General features: G+C 35.2%; 1 protein-coding gene across 2 annotated transcripts in view; it reads left to right on the forward strand.

Annotated features, from left to right (window-relative positions):
- Nucleotides 1-20,777, forward strand: part of LOC136040358 (protein henna-like) — an 88,147-nt gene extending 67,370 nt beyond the window's left edge. For both annotated transcript variants that reach the window (XM_065724608.1, XM_065724607.1), the window contains exons 6-8: nt 1,677-1,939; nt 15,088-15,317; nt 20,493-20,777. In XM_065724608.1, the coding sequence (XP_065580680.1) occupies nt 1,677-1,939; nt 15,088-15,317; nt 20,493-20,649 (650 nt within the window). In that variant the 3' untranslated portion in view covers nt 20,650-20,777. The remainder of the gene's footprint in view (nt 1-1,676; nt 1,940-15,087; nt 15,318-20,492) is intronic.
- The last annotated feature ends 24 nt before the right edge of the window (nt 20,778-20,801 follow it).

The following is a 20,801-nucleotide window of genomic DNA, read 5'->3' on the forward strand; positions in this document are numbered from 1 at the left end:
AATTAAATACCAATGCTATATCAAATACTCATTTCAGTTCTCCCTCCAGAAAGGAATGTTCCGCCGACTTTAAAACTGATCTTCCGTAGCACAATAATTTGAAGTTCCAAATATTAATGTTCCTCCGTCTTTATCCATGCTTTGTTATTCCATTTGTTCGTTATTTGATGAAAACCACTAGAGTTGACAAATTTTGCTATTCCTAAATTTCTTTTCGGATCTTTTTCTCACCCTTTATTGATGCAAAACGGCTATAGTAGCTAATGGTGAAACCCTTAAAACCGACAGAAATAATAATAAAATATTTACTACAGTAGGATGTTAAGTTCATATTTGTTTTCTGTGTTCAGAGTTTCTGGTTTGTTTTATCAGTTTGCGCTTATTTTAATTTTCAATAAAGACAATACAACACGAAAAAGAACTCTTGTATCTACCAACAGAGCAATCTTAGGCAAAAGACACCATTAAGACATCAGCGTAAGATTCCTTTTTCGGGGGGATATATTAAAAAATTGATAATTTTGATCGAAGCACCCATGAAGTCAAAAAAATGTAGAAGTTTGTAGATGCTGGGCCCCGAATCTCTCTCTGCGTGGGTCTCTGGAACCATTACAAAGGTCAACAAACGGTAGGAAATTGGGAAAGTAAATACAATTCTATTCATTTTACTTATTTTTATTCATACTATCTTATTATCATTACTACGTTCATTTCTATTCATACCAGCTGAAAAATATATAATATTCCCAAAAACCTTTATAATACAATACATCATTAGACGGTACTAACTTTTTGAATTTTTAGTGCCAATGCTAGTGTTCCTAGGATTTTAGCACCTAAAGGCCCTACCCGACAAATAGAAAATCGCCACTTAGGAGGTAGCATACATCATAATAACTATGCTCTTCAATAGGGACACCAAATTTCAAGGTCAACATTAACAGTGTTGCATAAACAAATTTATCAAATAGAAATGTATTAACTATGAAACATGGAGCCATTGAAAAGCGATTAGTTGCAATTACGGTGACAAATCTTGGTAAACAACTGACTATTAATCAAATAATCAAGTGTGGACCATAGAGGGCATTTTGAAAACACCCGCTCGACAAGGTCAAACTCAGAAAAAATAGAGTAGGTGGGGGTGCTATTTTCGACAAATTTTGGCTCATTATTTTTCCTTAACAAGAATTTTCAAGCAAAATACTTCCTTTTTGACTGACTATTTTAGAATTTATTTGCCTTTTTTTATTCAAACTTAAATCCGACACCTTCCCTCCCAAGAAAAGTCTGAAATAGCCTTGTTATAGTATTTTTTAGACAAAATAACGACTCTGTTTGTGTTCCACACCAAGTTTTCGATCCTTAATGCCTGAAACATCTAAAATGTTAATGTTAAGTAATCCTAGTTTTACTTCTTTTTTTAGTCTGGTTTTACTTTTTTGGTGTCCGAAGGGTTTTCTGGAATATATAGAGATTTAACAGAATTTAATGGCCCTTTGGAAATCCCAGGTGGTAGAGAAGTCTTTTTACCCGTAGTCCAGACAACAAAGACAATTTGAGGGACTTAATTTATATTGACATGAAAGAGGCCTTTCCCTCTAGCTTAATTTGAATCATTAATTTAATTCACAAGAGAAATGGGTTGAATATTGAGGTTTTACCTTTACTTACAGATGTAACGGGATTTTCACTAAGGCCCGTAGCTGGCTTGCTCTCTTCACGCGATTTCTTGGCAGGATTAGCATTCCGCGTCTTTCATTCTACGCAATATGTTCGTCATCCATCAAGCCCACTTTATACTCCAGAGCCTGATGTCTGCCATGAGCTTCTTGGGCATGTTCCACTTTTTGCAGATCCCATGTTTGCCCAGTTTTCACAGGAAATTGGACTTGCTTCCCTAGGAGCTCCAGACGATTACATTGAGAAGTTGGCTACTGTAAGCTTTTTTGACCTTATAGAAAAAGAATTTTCATATTTGACTTATCTGCCCCTTCTCTAAGGGTATTTTTAACCCTTGGAAAAGTTAGAAAGTTAATCAGTTCTGTTTCTGAGTAAATTTCATTAAATCACTAGTAAAATGAGAAGCATTTTTAATAAGTATGATTGATGCAGAGCCTTCAACCGCGATACTTAAGCCAAATTCTTTACTATCAATGCTTGAGTTCTTTGTATTAACCTTTTCAAACAGTTTGTGGTAGCGAACTGTAAGTAACGAGCGACATGGATCAATGGTAACCGAAACTCTGAACAACAGAATTTTAGAATCAGTAAACATATCACAAGAATCGGCTTATTATTCTGTTTTCAAATATTTAAGATCCATTAAGCTTAGTATTACCAATAAAAGGCTACAAAGCCTGAGAAAATAAGTCCGATTTTGAAAAAGGGGAAAAAACCCCAAAAGTCAAGGAATCTTAATGAAAATCACACTATCAGATTCAGAATATCAGAGAACTTTAATTTAGAGGTTTCAAGCTCCTATCTGCAAAAATGTGGAAACTGTATTTTTGTCAGAAGAAGAATCACGGATACGTGTTAATATTTTTTTTCCCTAGGGGTGATTGTATCCAACCAATGGTCCTAGAACATCGGGAGAAGGCAAATTAGAACCTAAATTAGTTCCAGTGTCCTTTTTAAGTCACCAAACGATTGGAGGGCGACTATATCTCCTTTCACGCCACTTTTTTCCCCAAAATTGTCCGATCTAAATTTTGAGATACCCATTTTGATAGCATATTTTAAAATTTCGAAAAATTATGCCTGTAGAGATAACATGACCCCTCCGTCCCCTAGCCCCTGGGGATAGTTCTTTTAGTTATATAATTTGCTCATTGTTTACCTATAGTATTTGTTATTTGGAAGTATCCAGACATTTTGGGGGGGGAGTTAAATTTTGCGCTGGGGATGGGTTTCGATTGGGGTAATTTTCTGTGTAGAGGGAATTTTCCGGGGGTAAACTTTTCAGGGGAAATTTTACACTGGGGAGATTTAGCAGAATTCCTTACGAAATTTTGTTGATTTGTCTTACTTAGTCTTTGCCTATTCACTTTTGCACGTGGTTATGTTCCTTGTCAATTGTCCAAGGGAAATGTTCTGGGTGTTTGGATTTCCAGAAAATAATTTCCACCGAAAGGGGGATTTGCGGTGTAACCGAAAAAACGATTAGAGTTTAGTCTTTTTCAAATGATAGTATGCTAAGGAGAATTTTTCAGGCTGAATGTTCTGCAAGAAATTCTACGGAGGGACAAGGAGAATTTTCAGCGAGGTTGGCATTGTCCAAAACAAGTTTTACGAAGTGATGTATTTTGCACGGGAGGGACTTTTCAAGAAGGAGTTTCCCTTGAGGGGAGGGAATCTTTTATGAAGGATGATCCACATTTACTGGAAATATTTGAAAAACGGTCAGAAATTAAATGAAAAAAAACGAATTTCTTTTCAAATGAAAGTAAGGAGCAACATTGAAACTCATAATGAACATAAAATATTCCGTATGTGAAAGGGGTTGCCCCCTCCTGAATACCTTGCTCTTTATACTAAAGTTTGATTGCTTGTTTCAATGTTTTAAGAACACCCCTGAAACACAAGGGCCGTTTAATTAGGACAGAACCGTTTTTTTTTAAGTGCTAAAAACTGTAGCATGAAGAGCAAGGTATTGATGAGGGAGGGCAACCCCTTCATATACGGAATAATTTCTGCTCGTTGTAAGTTTTGATGTTGCTCCTTACTTTCAGTTTAAAATACTTTTTTTTTTATTTAATTACATATAAAGAGCACGGAGGTCATTCAGAAAACAATAGGGGGTGGGGGAAATTAAATTTTTCGAAATCTAGGGGCCCTAATTTTGTTGTTTTTTTTTATTTTTGTCAATGAAAATACCAAAAAACGGCAATTTTCATTGAAGATTCCCAAAAATGATGATTTTCAATGACAATGCCAAAAATTCGTATTCTTCAGTGGAAATACCAAAAAGGTATTTTGCAGAATCTAAGGGGGTGGCAACAATACAGGCGGTGGGATTTTTCCCATCTCCATTGACTCCTCTGATAGGTAAGTAGTACCATTGCTCTTAAATGAAAAATCTATTTTTCCTAAAAAGCTGATTTTCATCCTCCAAGGGCGAGCCCTCCCCCCTATTTGGTATAGGCCTCAGTTACTTTTGAAGAGTATTGACTTGCACTGACATTTGAAAATAGAGAGAAAAACAAAAGTCTGAGCAAATACGCACTGAGCATTTAAACTGATCGTCAAAGGGTGCAAAATTTGGAAGCTTTCCACTTAAAAAGTTTTATCAGGCAAAATTTGTTGGGAACTTTGACCACTAAAACAGCTAATTAGAAAAAATTGGGTTACAATTCGACTATTTAATTTGACATCTATTTATCATTTAATCTTGAAACCAACGCCAAGTTCCTCCCTGGTTAGTCATTCATTCAGTTTTATATCAAAACAAAGATGAAGGAAATGATTTGGTCGATCTGGTTCCAACTACGAACATTTTGGAACTTCGTTGCTAATAGTCCTTTCTCTGTGAGAGAAGAGTTCAAAGAATATAGACGAGAGACAAAAAAATCTCTGGATATTTTGGTCACATACACAGTGGCCGTCTTCAGCATATAACCAGTTTATCTGCTGAAGATGGCCATTGTGTATGTGACCGAAATATCCAAAAAAAAAAATTGTATTTAACTGTCAAATAAAAGGATTTTCCCTTAATACTTAACTCAAAGGACATAGACAATAAGGAAAGTTGCAACTGCTTGATATGCATTTAATAGGAAATAACAACCACTAGTGTATAGTTTTAGGAAAGGGGAGGATCCCTATGCGAAATTATCACACTTAAATAAATGCAATTGAGAAGTATATAGCATATTAGACCCCTTTAGTCCCGGACAGAGGTAAAGGTATATTTTTAAGCCGCCAGGGAAATTTCCATGTTTTTCTAATGAAAAAAACAGGAGAATTTTCCAGGGGAACTGTCCACAGGAAATTTTACGGGGTGGATTTTCAACAAATAGGGAAAAGTCCAGGTGAATTTTCCAGGGGAGGGAAGATCTTACGTTGGAAGTATTTTTGTGGGGGGTTTCCCACGGAGAGGCAGGAGAATTTCCCGAAATTATTTGAAAAACTACAATTTCGTTCACTAATTGTAAGGAGTAACACTGAAACTTAAAACGAAAAGGAATTATTTCGTATATTAGGAGGTCTCAACCCTCCTTCATCCCTCGCTCTTTACACTAAAGTTTGACTTTTCTTGCAATTCTCTAAGAATGACTCCTGAAACCCAATCACCCTTACTTCGAATGAGAAGCTTTCTTAAAACACTAAGAGATTTTTAGCGTAAGGAGCGAGAGATCGAAGACCCCCCTCATATATTAAATAATGTCAGTTCTTTTGAAGTTTTGATGTTGCTCCTTACTTTCATCTGAAGGTAATTTTCTTTTTATTTAATAAGACTAAGATTTATATTCCCTCTACAATTTTTGTATGTTATTTTTCTGCAATCCCATAGTCTTATTGCTTAAACATAAAACGACAGTTTTACTGTTATTCTATATCCAAAATTTTGCTTTATCTATCTACTGGATCACATTTTTGATATTCACTTAGCTATTCGCTTCGCTTTTTTATTCCCTTGAAAAAAAACAGGCCAAAATGGGTCGAAAAAAGTTAAAAAAGGAAGCTTTTCCTATTTTCATACAAATTTAGGTCATTCCCTAAGAAAAGGCCCACCTAATATCTTGAATCTGGCTATATGAATGGATGGATCGGAAACTAATTATTCAATAACTAAATATTGAATAAATAGTCCAGTTTGCAAAGTAGGCCTTGGTTAAATTGAGGAAATCTTGGTAGGTTAAGTAGGATAGTTGTCTTTCAGGTGTTAATTCTCGTGGTCAGAATATTCTGCTTTCTTCACCCTCCCCTACATTTTAAAGCATCTGAAAGGACAAGTATGCAAAAGCTCAGGGTAGGCCAAACGCTAGATGGCGTTGTTGAGACTACCTTCTCCGTTTTAGTACATACCTTTTTTTTTGCAAAATCTGTCAGTTTTAGGCTTGCAACCATGCCCAGAAAATTCCAATTCATTAATATTACCGCGTTCCAACGCATTTTCGAAAATTCTGCCATAAATTTTGTTGGAGAAAGCTCATTTCAGTTTACTAAATGGCCACCGATAGAAATTCAGAAGTAAAGCAAGTTGCTTTTCATTGCCTTATTTCAAAGAAAAGGTTTCAGCAACCCCTTTCTCAATGATACATGATACAATCTTTTTCGGGAATCTTTCCATCAGCAGCATACTTTCCATTAGAAAACGTGCTCTATCAGCTCTTTCAACCAAACTTCGAGTGCAATAATCATGCTTTGACTGGAATATTTTCGCAACTTTAAAAGCTCTTCTAAACCAATTCCCAGTAAAAATCTATTGGAATCATCAGACTCTATAAGAGGTTTTATCTTCAAAGACTTAAGACCAAATCCTTGAAATATAATAGAAAAAAAGATACTAATATTGCTTGGTTTTCTAAACTTAATGAAGTCAAATCCTTTTTGATTAAAGCCTTTTCAGAAAAAAAAATCTTATTGACAATCTACTTAGCCATTTCCAAATATAGAATGCTTTAAAGATCAATTTCAAATAGAATTTTAAAGACAAAAAGTATATGTATTTGCTTGCAATTAAGTAATGTTAAGCTAAAAAACAAGCCTTTTTTTCGGTATCTAGATATTACGATTAATAAATAGTTCTTTTTTTAGTTCCGATATTGAGGTGTTTTCTTGTTTCCAAGCCTGAAATGATTCAGACACTAATACTGATTTTTTCATTCAGTGAAAAATTTAGGATATCTTAGACTCGAGGCTTAAAAGTTGAAAGATTAACTCGATATAAGTAGAGGCCAGAGCTATTAGAAACGAAATGACGGAAAATAGGAGGATCTGAGAGTTTATAAGTTATTACCTTACTTACCTTACCTTACTATTCTTATCAAATTAGTCACTCTCGTATTTACCAGGCTTGAGAGGAAAGTACCTTAATGATAGCGAAAACGCACGAGTGCTAACGCGTTAGTTTTCAGCCGGGCCTAGTTATAAAACGTCAGTAGGTTTGCGATCAATTTACAAATTACTTGTCAATTGATTCAAAGCAAATGAATAATTAGTTTGTGAATAGTATTTACTTCAACATATTTTCATCCTAAATCAAAACAGATTTAGTACAAAAGCAAAAGTTTCAAATCATTGAGCACAACATAAATAAATTCAAGTGGTGTAGTCTGGGGGCCTTGGAGAGCCCCCTCCCCATGGGACGAGGAATTCAAAATAATAGACAAAACTTGTACAAAATTAAAAGAAAAAACATGTGCAAACATACTTGCATAGAATAGTTAGAGGGCAACGTTGGTCATAAGGACCCCATAGAAACATATTTAAAACTAAAACTTTTTAGATATTCTGATATTTGGGCCTAAAAATGTACTCGTTTGATGATTAGGATTCCTTACAAAACCCTTGTAACCCCTTCACTCTTTGAGTTTTTGCAGTATGAGTCTATGGTAGTAATGTTGTTCTGTTTTCATAGAACAAAGATGCAAATAGAACAAAAGTGAGGAATTTAAAAATGTAATAGTATAAAAAGAGAAGAAACATATATTTGTAGAAGCAAACTATCGGGTTATAAGGTGTGTCAAATATTAAATAATGTCAACTGTTCGCTCAGCAGTACTACTTGGAAAAGTTCCAATGAGGCAGAAATATCGCTGTTTCTACTTGTGAAGCTAACACAAGTAGTGAACAGTCAATATGCTATGAGGAATATCCAAGAAATTTTTGTCGGATATCTGAAACTAGTAAATCGCAATTTAGGCTGGCTTTATTTTCAATTTTTTCAATAAGGGTATCTTTCGGATAAGTACTTGGGAGGTCAGATTCCTCCCTCCTTTTGCTTATAGGCACAAAGGTAGACACGTAAAGCTGGAGTGGGCTTTAATTAATATTATAAATGATACACTACTGTTTTTCAGGGGGAAATTTTTATTATAGCACAACCTTCAGAAAGGGGCTTTCAAATGGGGCATAGAAAGGGGCTTTCAGAAAGGGGCATTTGTAGTGGCTTTCAAATGTCGTGTTTAAAATGAAATTCTTGAAGCCAGTTAAAGTCGAGCGTGTTTCTGAAGTTTAATGGATTTTAAAACAGGTAAATAAGAGACTTATTGAATTTCTAGATCAAGAAAAGTAGCCTGTAAATTTATTTTTTCAAAATTAAATGCGTCCTAGATACATTAACGTTTGTTTCAAACTAGAGCTAAACTGCCAAAATTCGAAAGTTCTGGTTAACTTGACTCTAATTTTATTATTCAACATCCCCCTTAAGCTTAGAAAAAAAAATACAATAGGAGAGGAGAAGATAACGAGAAAATTTATGAAGATTGTTAGTAACACAGTAGTATAATCTATGCAAATATTTTGGCTACATACTCGACAGCCGTCGTCAGAGAAATACAATATAAAACAGATAAAAAGAAAACAACCTTACTGAAACAAACTAGAGTAATTTTTTTTCTTTTTAATTGTTTTGTATTGTATTTCGCTAGTGACGGCTGTTGGACATATCAGTTATGGTGAAAACTTCAGGAAAATTTTGTACCTCATTTTCATAATTTACGTCACATTCCCTCCTTGCAAAGCGGATTAATGCTACGTGGACAAAGACGATAGTGAGGCAATCTAACTGCATGTATGCAATTAGCTCACGCATCCAAAGTGTAAAATTAGCGGAATTTCAAAGAAATGTTTTTGCCTTGTGCCTTTGAGTGATTAAACGAAAAAGCAATAACAACAACAAATATAATTCAAAATTGCCTACTTTTTTTTACCAGCTTAAATTTAAAGATTATTTTCAGGCACATATTTCCAAATGAGAGAATCCACTTTTTGAGATGTTAGTTCATTTTCCAGTACTCACGAGCAAAGAGAAGTATGAAGATCACGTTACTATTAACGTATTACTATAACGTTGCCATTAGACGACATTGGACCTACACTTTTTATTTCCATCCGACGCAATTTTAGGGAGGTTTCAGGCCATTTTCAAAAGAAAATAAGGATCAACATTAAAACTCAAGCAAAAAGAAATTATTACGATATGAGGAGCATACCCTCTCCACAATACTTCGCTCTCCGCGCTAACGCTATTTAGAAATTTTCAAAAAGCTGTCTTATTCTAATATAACGAACCACGTGTTTCACTTTTCTTGTGTTCCACTCGTGTTTCAATAAACGCTCCTAAGGAATTATTCCATCTATCTTCCACCTTTTCAGATGTTAATTTCTCTAGTATAGCTCTCAAATCTTCCTGAAAAGTAGTCAACTGTTCCTAAAAACCATCTCCTGATCTTCTAGGACCACTATTTTAATAAGAACTCCCCTGGGACAAATACAAAAAAAATGAAGAAATAAACACGCATCCGTGATCCGTCTTCTGGCAAAAATTGCAAAATTCCACGTTTTTACAGATAGGAGCTTGACACTTCTACAGAAGGGTTCTCTGGTACGCTGAATCTGATCGTGTAATTTTCCTTGGGACTCACTGAGCTATAGGGAGTATTCCCTCCTATTTCAGAAATCAAATGAATTTTGTCAGGCCCGTAACTTTTGATGGGTAACACTAAATAATTTGATTCTTTTGATCTATTTATTGATATTAAAAATCTGTTTTTTAGAGTTTTGGTTACTATTTCAATCTTTCAGTTGGAAAAACTTATTTTTCTAAATTTTAATTTCGATTGTCAATCAAATCATTCCCTTAAGGTACGTTCAGGCACCATCCGCTGTCCCCACTCTGCACCCACCGACACTCTTTCATAACTAATGATTAGAAGTTAAAAAAAAGGTTATGATTCTTATTAAACGGCCATTCTGTTTCAGGAGTCCCTCTTAAACAATTGGGACAAAAGTCGAAACTTACGATTAATTGAAGGTATACGTATGCTGAAGTATGCGTATACTATATTCTAAACTTTATACGTATACTATATACTAAGCTATACTAAAGTATACGTAATAATTTCTTTCCATTCCAAGTTTTGATGTTACTTCTTACTTTCAGTTAAAAAACTTTTTGATGGTGCCAGAGGGCCAGTAATAGTGCGACACGGTGGTGTGAATTGACTTGGGCTGCGAAAACATGAACCAATGGATTTAATTTATTGAATGTGACTTTTAACAAGAAGATATCAAGAAAATGTCTTAAAAATGATGACGTGGTGGTAGAGGGTGCCAGATGACCAGTCATAGGGTAGCACAGGCTAGGAATTGACAGAAGATAATATCAACAGAAATAAAAAAAATATATATATCTATCGGGGTATTCAAACGTCAGAAAAAGTTTAAATGATAGAAGTGCTGAAGGTCCCCACGAGGGGCAACATCATTTCATGGTGTTGTGAAGTGTTTTTTTAGGTGGGGCATCACGAAGGGGTTCGCTTACGAGGAACACAAACCAATGGAGATAAAGAATTATTCATTATCAAAAAAAGTCTGAAAATGCTTTAGAATGAGGAAAGGGTGCTAGAGGGGACTGTTAGTCAGCCAGTGAGTGTCACAGGCCAGAAGTTGGTATGGAACATTGCAATCCAACAATGAAATGGCAGGCTTCCAATGCTCAAATAAAACAATTGTTGTTTTTTGGTTTATAAATTTATTTTTTGAGAGAAAGAGGTTAAAAATCCTTAGGTGTGATAATGTGTCCCCTGAGGGTGTAATCTGTGGCTGGTAAATTGTGCCAGGCCTGCCAAAGTTTCTATGAGTCATCAGAAGAAAGGCTAATGGGGATTTTTTTTGTTAAGTTATGCCTGCTAAAGGATGCCGTGTGTAAGCCATTCAGTTTCACAAGCTGGGAATAACCATAAAATATTACAACCTAGCAATGAAGTGCCAAGTTTCTGCTGTTCCAATAAAAACAATGATCATGTTTTAGCTTATAAATTTATTTTTGAGAGAAAAAGGTTGAAAAACTCTTATGTGTGATAATATACCTCTAGAGGGCGTCAAAAGGCTGGTACATTGTGCCAGAATAACCTTATTTGCTAGGATTCATCAGAAGAAACGCTAATGGGGATTTTACATTAAGTTGAAACGATCGGTTCTAGTATAAACGAATATTTTTGCAGGAAAATGCCATAAGTACGATAATTCCCGCTAAAGGGTGCCACAAGCTAGCCATTGAGCTTCACGGGCTGGGAATAGAGAGAAAATAAAACCGACAAAAATGAACAAAATATAGAATTAACTTACATGTCTCGTATCCCATTTCCCTATATTTTGAGCAAACTTAAGTAATTCTCTAAGAAAACATCTCTAAACATTCTCTAAGAAGAAGTATTATCCTATGTTATGAGAAAGTTTATATTATTCTCAAAAACAAAACATCTCTAGAAATTCTCTAAGAAGGACCCCCCAAAATGCTAGGATCATATCGCTAAGAAGTGAAGAATCGCTTTGTCTGGGTTTATACTAATCTCTAAAGCATTACTTAGTAAGCAGGTGCACTTCAAATATAACCAAACTTTAGTAATCAATTTTCCACTCTGCATCTCAATTATTGCAGTCCTAGGAAACACATAATCAATAGCTTGATGATTCTAGTAAGCGAGACAAATACTTCTACATGGGTCGAATAGGTTATTTCGTAGAATCTATTTCCTGAATCATAATATTAGAAAGGTTTTCATAGTCCACCTGGTTAACGCTCCGTTCCATTGAATGGTAATGCACTGAGAAAAACGTCTTGGAAAGAAAAATGAAATCTCAAAATGAAAAAAAACACATTGAAAGAAAAAAAAAAGCCCTGAAGAATAATAACGCCTTGAAAGAAAAAACACCTTGAAAGAAGAGAAAAACACCTTGAAAGAAGAAAAAATGCCTTGAAAGAAAAATAAATTCAGAAGAAAAAATTCTTAAAGTATTATGTAACATCGATGTGTGCACCGTCATTACGTAACATTCTCATGTGTGCAGTGTCATTACGTAACACCCCACCAGTGCGCTATCATTGCGTAACATCTCATGTTACCCCGCCGTTGCGTAATACCCACGTGTGCACCGCCATTATGTAACATCGACGTGTAACATTGGGTCACCCTCAACTCTAATTACGCAATTAACACCTCCAGTGTTTAGAAAGCATTCCCTATGACGTAATTAACAGCTGTGTCTCTTAGAAAGCATTCTCTTGCTGGCTATCATGAAATGAGGGAACAGGGCTCGGTTTAAAAGCAGGGCTCCATTTATAAGCAGAGATAGGGCTCCATTCAAACCTGAAGTCTCTTAGAAAGCATTCTCTTGCTGGCTATCATGAAATGACGGAATAGGGCTCGGTTTAAAAGCAGGGCTCCATTCATAAGCAGAGATAGGGCTCCATTCAAGCCTGAAGATGGGTCACTACTCACGTTCTTCCTCCACTTATCCCAATCTATTCAAAACATTCTTCTTTACACCCTGCCAAAAAGTTTCTGCCTCCATTAAATCTTTCCTTACAACATCCTCCCACCCCGCTGGGAGACGACATACTTTCCGTTCGGTCCTAGATGGTTGGCCACCAACGACAATCTTTGGCAATTTATCATACTTCGTCGACAGATTCTGTCCTAGCCATCTAATCCTTTCTCTCATCATAGCCCTAGAAAGCTGGATTGATCTGTGTTTTTTTATGGCTTACTGTTTGAAATACGGGCTGTTACTCGGGTAACTAAACAATCCGCAGAAAGTTTCTGGAAAACATCTAGCAAATCCCTTTCCGTTTTTTGGAGCACCCACGCTTCATAACCTTGCTTCACCACTGTCATCACTGTAGCTTCCAATATTCTGATCTTGTTTCACAGACATATCTATTCTTCAAACTTTCTTATAAACCTATTCTTTCAACCCTTTTCAACTGTGAGAAAACACCCTGGGCCTTGGTAGCATCTTCACTGCACCCACCGTCTTCACTAATAGTACTACATAGGTAAGAGAAGCTGGATGAAAGATAAGTGTCAGGGTTGCACTTAGCAAAGTAAATCGCCAACGAAGTAGTATTGATGAGAAGATAAAAGTATCTAAAAATTCAATTCCACAAGAAAATTGAATTCCAAGCTAAAAGGGTTGGTCACTTCAACAAAGTCTTTTGGAAAAGAGCTATCCTACTAATTCCTTGTTAGCAAAGTAAAGAAAAGAGAAATATCTGTCAAAGAGAACGATAGTATAATCCAAATTTACAATTTTCATTTCTGTTCGAACCCTAAGCATAAGATGTTGCCATGCTGTAGTTATTGCGATTTCCCCAATACTATCACGACCAATCGGTTCTGAAATTAGGGGAAGGAATCTCAGAGGAATGATTTCTGCTTCTCTATTTCGCTTCTATGACTAGGTGGATAATACGTAGATAGATCCACTCAATTATTGCGGTTCGTCTAAGACAATGTCAAATAATTCAAAAGGTGCTTAAAGGATGATTATGGATTGAAATGGTCCTCTTACAGAAAAACATTACCGGAAATCATGTAATATAAGTAAGCAGAAGCTTAGTAAGACTAATAAAGTGAAGAAAATAGGGTTAGATACAAGGCCTTACCCAGAAGGGGGGGGGGTTAAGGGCTTTAAGGCTGATTGGGAGTGAAATAATAATCCAACAGAAAACTTCACAGAAAATCATGCAATATAAGCATTCAGAAGCTTAGGAAGACTGTAAAAGAGAAGAAAATAAGGGTATACACAATGCCGTATTCAGAGGGGGTGGTTTAGGAGATTTGGAACCCCCCTCCTCCTGAAATGTTAGTCCAACTCGTAAATAAGTGTGCAAACAAATCTGTGATGCAAAAAAACAAATAACCCACTCCTCACCGAAATAAAATACCCCCCTCCCGAACAAAATCCTGGACACGGTCTTAGTTAGATATTTATAAAAAGAGAGAAAACGTGATATCATAAGTTGCAAATTACCCTTTTCATAGGATGTAAAATTAATACAAAAATGAAAATGCTCTTAGTTTAAAACGAAAACCTGCTCAACAAATTAACAAAAATAGTCTTGCAATAAATTACAGCAACGTTTCACTCTTCAGTAATAAAAGACTATTGCTTTTTCTTCTTTTTCTCTTTTTTGAATACAAAGTCAGAAATTCCAAACCAAAATTTCTGCTACAAGCTTTAAATAAGAGAAGTCATAATCAATATCGAAATTAAGAAAATTAGAGAAAGGTGGCAAAATAGCACTCAAAATAGGCAGTATAGAAGCAAGAATAAATACAGGTATACTAGAAAAAGAAACAGATTTTATGACTTATTCTTGTTCTGGATGGGATCCAAATTATCCACCTATACATGTGCGTATCTAAGAAAGTACTAGAAGAGGAAGTAGTTTCCCTGAACAATCCATTATGGCAATAAAAAAAAATTCAAAATTAGGTGCGAAGTTTAGTAGAAGACAAATCCCTCGACCAACCCCTGCCTAAATAAATTCCAAGCTATCCCTATGTATACATGAAATGCTTATCCCAAGCAAAAAAGTAATATGCTCATTTTTAAGTAACGAACTCTTCAAACGTTGTATAACCTTTTCTGCCGAAAAAATTCGCCAGAGAAAAAGCAAAAACAAGATAAAATGTATTAAAATTGCATGAAAGGAAATCATAAAATCACATTGTTTCGGTTTGTGCGAATTCAGGTTCCCCCTGGATCGAAGGCCATGAAACCAAACACTCAAAGAACATTTACGCATCAGACTCATACACTCTGCATAAGTCCTGGTGATCCAACTATTTTTATATTCTTCAGAACTCGCATGGCATCCAACCATTGAGATCAAGAATAGAATAATGAAAGTTTCTTAGAACAAGTGACTAATTGAAGTGCTTGCATATACCCAAGGTTTTCAATAGTTACTTATCTTTTGATATTTTTTTCTACATCTTCTTTCAGAAGAAGAAGCAGTTACTGCAGACAGTCAGAAGATGACGCTGAATTCGTTGACGAATTCAGCTGTTAGTGAAGATATCTTTACCTTCAGTTTTTTCTCATTTTAAATTCATTATCTCATTCTAGTGTTACTGGTTTACTGTCGAATTTGGGATTTGTCGCCAAGAAGGAAATCTCAGAGCTTACGGAGCAGGTTTGCTGTCATCATTTGGGGAGCTTGAGTACTGCTTGAGTGGTAAACCCGAACTTAAACCTTTTAATCCAGAAGTAACAGGAATAACGAAATACCCAATAACAGAATACCAGCCAACATATTTTGTTTCAGAAAGCTTTGAAGATGCAAAAGATAAGATGATGTAAGTAAATATTTGCGATTTTAGTTCGTTGTTAAAAATTCGTTGCATTGTAGAGGAGCACTACCACCTTCGTAGTTTTCTTTTCAGTGTTAATCATGATCAGTAGTCTGTAGCTACGTAACGGTAAGACATAGAAATTCGGAGAACTTGGTATGTAGATTGTCAATCTAGGAAGAGAAGTTCTGCTGAATTTCTATAAAAATAGAACTTTATGTTTATGAATTGCTGTACCAAAGTTTAATGAAATAATTAAACCGACGAACTGTCTGCAATGAACTAATTTTTAGCTTGAACTGATACGTATGTTAAAGTTTCCACAGAGACAATTAGATTCTTCCTTTCAAAATAAGTTCGTTGCTGTTTTTTCCCAGGGGTTGTTTTCAAATCAGTGGTTTTAGATTATTAAAAGAGGGCTCATTCGAAAGAAAATTTAAAGTTGCAACGCCCTTTTTTAGCAATATCTGGATCATTAAAGATACTTCCACAAACTTATTTCGTAAATTACTATAGCATTATTTTTAAAAGAATCTTAAAGGATGAATCAGATGAGAAAATACTGTCAAATATAATGTTCCTTGTTTTGGACTCCATAGCTTAAAAATAGTTATTTATGAAAATATTATTAAGATACCTTGGCTATTTATAATTTTCAAAATAAACAAAAGTTATTTTTGTTTAAATAGAACAATTTCGGTTACTGTATTCTGGTTCGGGAAGTTATGCCAAAAGAGAGTTAGATTTTCGAACTGTTTTGGAAACACCGTGTTACCGTACAATTCAAGAGCCTACCTAATACAGGCTCTTCGAATCCTGCCGTAAGAATTATGTTTTTTAGTAGTGCAATATATAGTTGAATCCATGTGCTCATTGTTAAAAAAAAGTTACTAAAGGTAAAATTCTAGATTAAGAGACTTTCGTGGATCATGAAAGTATTGAGTTAGGGGAATGAAACTCCCAGGAACAGATCCAACGCCTTAACGATTTCCTAGGAGGGTATTTTGAAGTACCTACCTACACTTCCTCCTCCTCTAGGCACTGATTATTTATAAGGACACTCTTCCTCTAAGGGCACTGACCATTGATGACCTTTTGTAATCTTTGTGTTATAAAAGTGGAATCACTAAATAGATGTGCTCCTCAAGTGACGCACAAGGAAACTGTTTTGTGGCCTATATCTTTTCTCAATCTTGGTTTAAATATTTTAATTATTTAAGAATTCATTTCTTAAATTTAGAAAAAAACCTTGATATGGCTCAAAATCCAATTTAAATAGAGTAACTGGATTTTTAAAAACTAGAGCCAAAGAAAAATCAATCAAAAACCCAAAATGAAGGTAAAGCATTTTTGTCAAAATTTAGGCTAGATAGGTACAGCCTAGACCTGTCATCTATGCAATCTTCTAAGCCCTAGAACGGACAAAGTGGGCAAGGTAGCAGCTTGATAGCAACTCCCTTGAAGAAATCGAAAGTAAAACAGTTCAAAATAGGGATGATACCTTTTTATTGACAGTGAATAGATATAAAATTATTTAACTGGATATTTCGAACACATATACAGTGTTCATCATCAGCAGTAAGTTTTACTGCTGATGATGAACACTGTAATGAATTTCGTCATGGAAAGGCAGTGTGGTCTTCGAAGTTATCTACCTTGAATATATTTTAGATAGAACTGGTTTGTATGTGACATAAAAAGGTTTAAAGGTCGTAGTTCATCAAACATAAAATTATTTAACTGGATATTTCGAACACATATACAGTGTTCATCATCAGCAGTAAGTTTTACTGCTGATGATGAACACTGTATATGTGTTCGAAATATCCAGTTAAATAATTTTATATCTATTCACTGTCAATAAAAAGGTATCATCCCTATTTTGAACTGTTTTACTTTCGTCATGGAAAGGCAGTGTGGTCTTCGAAGTTATCTACCTTGAATATATTTTAGATAGAACTGGTTTGTATGTGACATAAAAAGGTTTAAAGTTCGTAGTTTAAAGGTGAATTAAAGCCTATAAAGCACAAGCTACCATAGATGCTTTCTTAGAAGATACTTTGTTTCTTTCTTATGCATGCTTTCTTACGGTAGATGGCTTCACTAAAAAGCTCACTACCAAAAGTTTAGGCAAACCTGGGATCCATCCAATATAAATGTATGTCGAACCTCGCTTTGTAGCAAATACAAGAAAGAGAATTAGTCATTTCGAGATAAATGAGAATAGTGTTTCCAATTCAGGCAATGAATTTTTTCTTCTTCGCTGCCTAAGGCTGACAAAGAACAATCTTCTTTAAATGATGTTCCACTAGGATATTGTAATGGGACTCTAATGAATATTCTAATTGTTTTTACATTCTAACGGAAAAGTCATAAGAGCAGTAAATGATCAAAATAACTTTCAATCTACGAAAGTAAGTCGGCATTTGTTTATCAAGCAATTTTTCTCCTGCAGTAATGAACTTGAAATGAGGCATAATGAAAGACTATGTAGAAAAAAAAAACAAATAACAACAAAACTGGACTAGCCTATAGCTTCTCTGGGTCAAAAACCTCATGCTTAGTACTACAAAATGAATAATATTTTTCAAACTGAGTGATCATCCAATCTATTATTTTGTAAATATGACTCAGCAGCTTCAACTATTAAATGCACTGTATTGCAAGACATCAGTCTCAAAGCTGTATAAAAACTGTAAATACTTGTTGGAGAATTTTTGACTACTTATTGACCAGTTATTGATCAGGATTTCTGACTAATTATTGACCAGGATTTATGACTAATTATTGACCAGGATTTATGACTACTTATTGACATGCTATTGACCAGGATTTCTGACTACAACTATAGATAACTTCGAAGACCACACCGCCTTTCCATGACGAAAGTAAAACAGTTCAAAATAGGGATGAAACCTCTTTATTGAAAGTGAACAGAAATATCCTTTTTGGGAGGGCCTGGCTGATTGGGCGCTAATAGACGGGGAAACCCCCTTATTTGGAGCTTGTGTACTTGTGGAGCTTGTGAGCTTGTTACAGCTTTAGTGCCTTCAGTAACAGCGTGCTTGGCAAGTTCTCCGGGTAGGAGCAGCCTCACAGCCGTTTGAACCTCTGCTAGTGATAGTGATCCTCTTGTTGTAGTGAGCTAGACGAGGGGCTTCCGCAGCAATCCTTTCAAAGATATCATTGACAAAGCTATTTATGATGCTCATTGCCTTGCTAGAAACACCAGTGTCGGGATGCACTTGCTTGAGAACTTTGTAAATGTAAATGGCATTTACCAAATGTACTGCTGATGATGAACACTGTATATGTGTTCGAAATATCCAGTTAAATTTTATATCTGTTCACTGTCAATAAAAAGGTTTCATCCCTATTTTGAACTGTTTTACTTTCGACTACAACTATCGACCAGTTCTTTCAACGATGTTCTTTCTTGAGCTTCAAGATACTGCAAAAATAACGTGTCAAAGCTTTATTTCGAAACACTTTTTGCGAGTAAAAATGAAACACAGTATCTTTTCAAAATACTAAACAGGAACCAGTAGATATACAAGAACAGCGATCAAGAACGTTCGGTATAGAGGTTAGGAGACAAATCACAGATTCAAAAGCCACCCCTTAATATCAAATGAATAGAGCAGCCAAATTGTCGGGTAAACCCCATTTGTAAAATACAGAACAAATGTCTGCCTTTGCAGACATTCTTTTAATTTATCTAAAACCCTTCATATTTACCTTCAGAAAACTTAAAAAAGAAATTATCAAACTTTCATATCTTCACAGCTACATTGCATCGATACAAAATTTGAAGATAAATTCAAATATTGAAAAGTCCGAAGAATGTGCTTCCGGGGGTGACTTGACATTTGCAGCCCAGGGGTAAGGGCCCGAAAATATGGAACCGCATTGAAATCAGAGTCATACAAAGATCTTCAGTATATACGGCTGAAGGATCCAAAGCAAAGTCCTTGGGCCCGCACCCCAACTAGATATCCTCGATCCATAGTTTTGCAAATATAAGCATATTACATCTCGTCAACTCAAAATTGTTAAAGGGGTCTTTTGTGTCAAAGGTAAACTTTATCTCTACCCCACTTTGATCAACAGAGCACACGTTCCGTCCCAAAAACTCATTATTCAGTAGTACGTGCGTTCTCTCTTCAACTCTCTTTAATAACCAGTGAATTAAAGTCATCTGTGAGCCCCTTTAATCAACGGTTTGTAAGTTTCCTACCCTTTATGTAGACAGTATCCATGCTCCCCCTCCAGCCCACTTTGGTCAGCGGTGGGTACATTCCGTCTCCTACCCCTTTTGGTTAACAATGGTTGCGCTCCATCTGCAACACTCACTAGTCAAGAGCAAAGTGTCTGAATCAAAAGCAACTAAGTGCATGTTCCACAAATGATCTTTGATTTCAACCGAAGTTGTAGTTCAAAGTTTCTTTGCTTGGTGATCACAAATAGCGTTTGGATTTCACTAAAGCTGGTATTTAAGGAATTGATAAATTCCTTAAATGTCGAAGTCCAAAATCAGAATAGATTAGTAACATATTTCACAAAATGTTTGATTTTCACCAAAGCAGGTATTGAAGAAGTATAATGTCACTTCTATGGTAGCACGGTAATATTATATTCTCACTTGTATGGTTGTTTTATACCGACAACATAACATTAGCTATTGTTGTCAAATTTCAGTTTATTAGTAATTTCCGTAAGAAAATAAGTTAAAAATTGGTACCAATTTGGTTCTTCCAGGGCAGAGGTACAAGGGGGGAGGTCAATCACCATCTTTCTTATATTTGAAAGCTTTAATATTTTCATTGGGGAAACAAAGAACTCTCCCCTCTCCTAGACATTGAAATTTTTTTTTGTCTTAATTAAAAATTGAAGAAATTTTCCCCTTCCCCCATTTTTCCTTTAATTCTTATTCCTAATCCTGAGAGACATTGGGTTTCAGACCTCGGGTAGCTAAATAAAATCTTTAGTTTGAATTATCAAATTCAGATTTCTACTCTTTACACTAATAACGCCATTTCTTTCCTTTATCCAAACTGCACCTCAGGTTTTACTACTTAGTTATATTATATACAATACTTGTTACATTTTTATAAATTGATATATAATTGACATTCAATATCTAATTTTATTCAAATTTGTATATTGGTTATCCTATTTCAGTGCATTTGCCGAGACAATACCACGTCCATTTGGTGTTCGTTACAATGCTTATACTCAGAGTGTCGAAATCTTGGACAGCAAACATCAACTGGAAAATCTTCTGAAGAACCTCTCTTCGGAAATGAAAACAGTCGTTGATGCTCTAAGGAAACTCTAAGATATATTTGACAGTATTCACTTGGCGGTTAGGGTTTGATCTTAATACGTAATTATATTAGTCGTGTAGTTGGTTTTTTGTTTTTATATTTTACCCTGCTTACGTTATTAAAAAAAATAAAAAGAAAACTCTATTCCAATTAAACTAGTCCC

The sequence above is a fragment of the Artemia franciscana genome, chromosome 20 (genome assembly GCF_032884065.1).
Source record: "Artemia franciscana chromosome 20, ASM3288406v1, whole genome shotgun sequence".
Lineage (NCBI taxonomy): Eukaryota > Metazoa > Arthropoda > Branchiopoda > Anostraca > Artemiidae > Artemia > Artemia franciscana.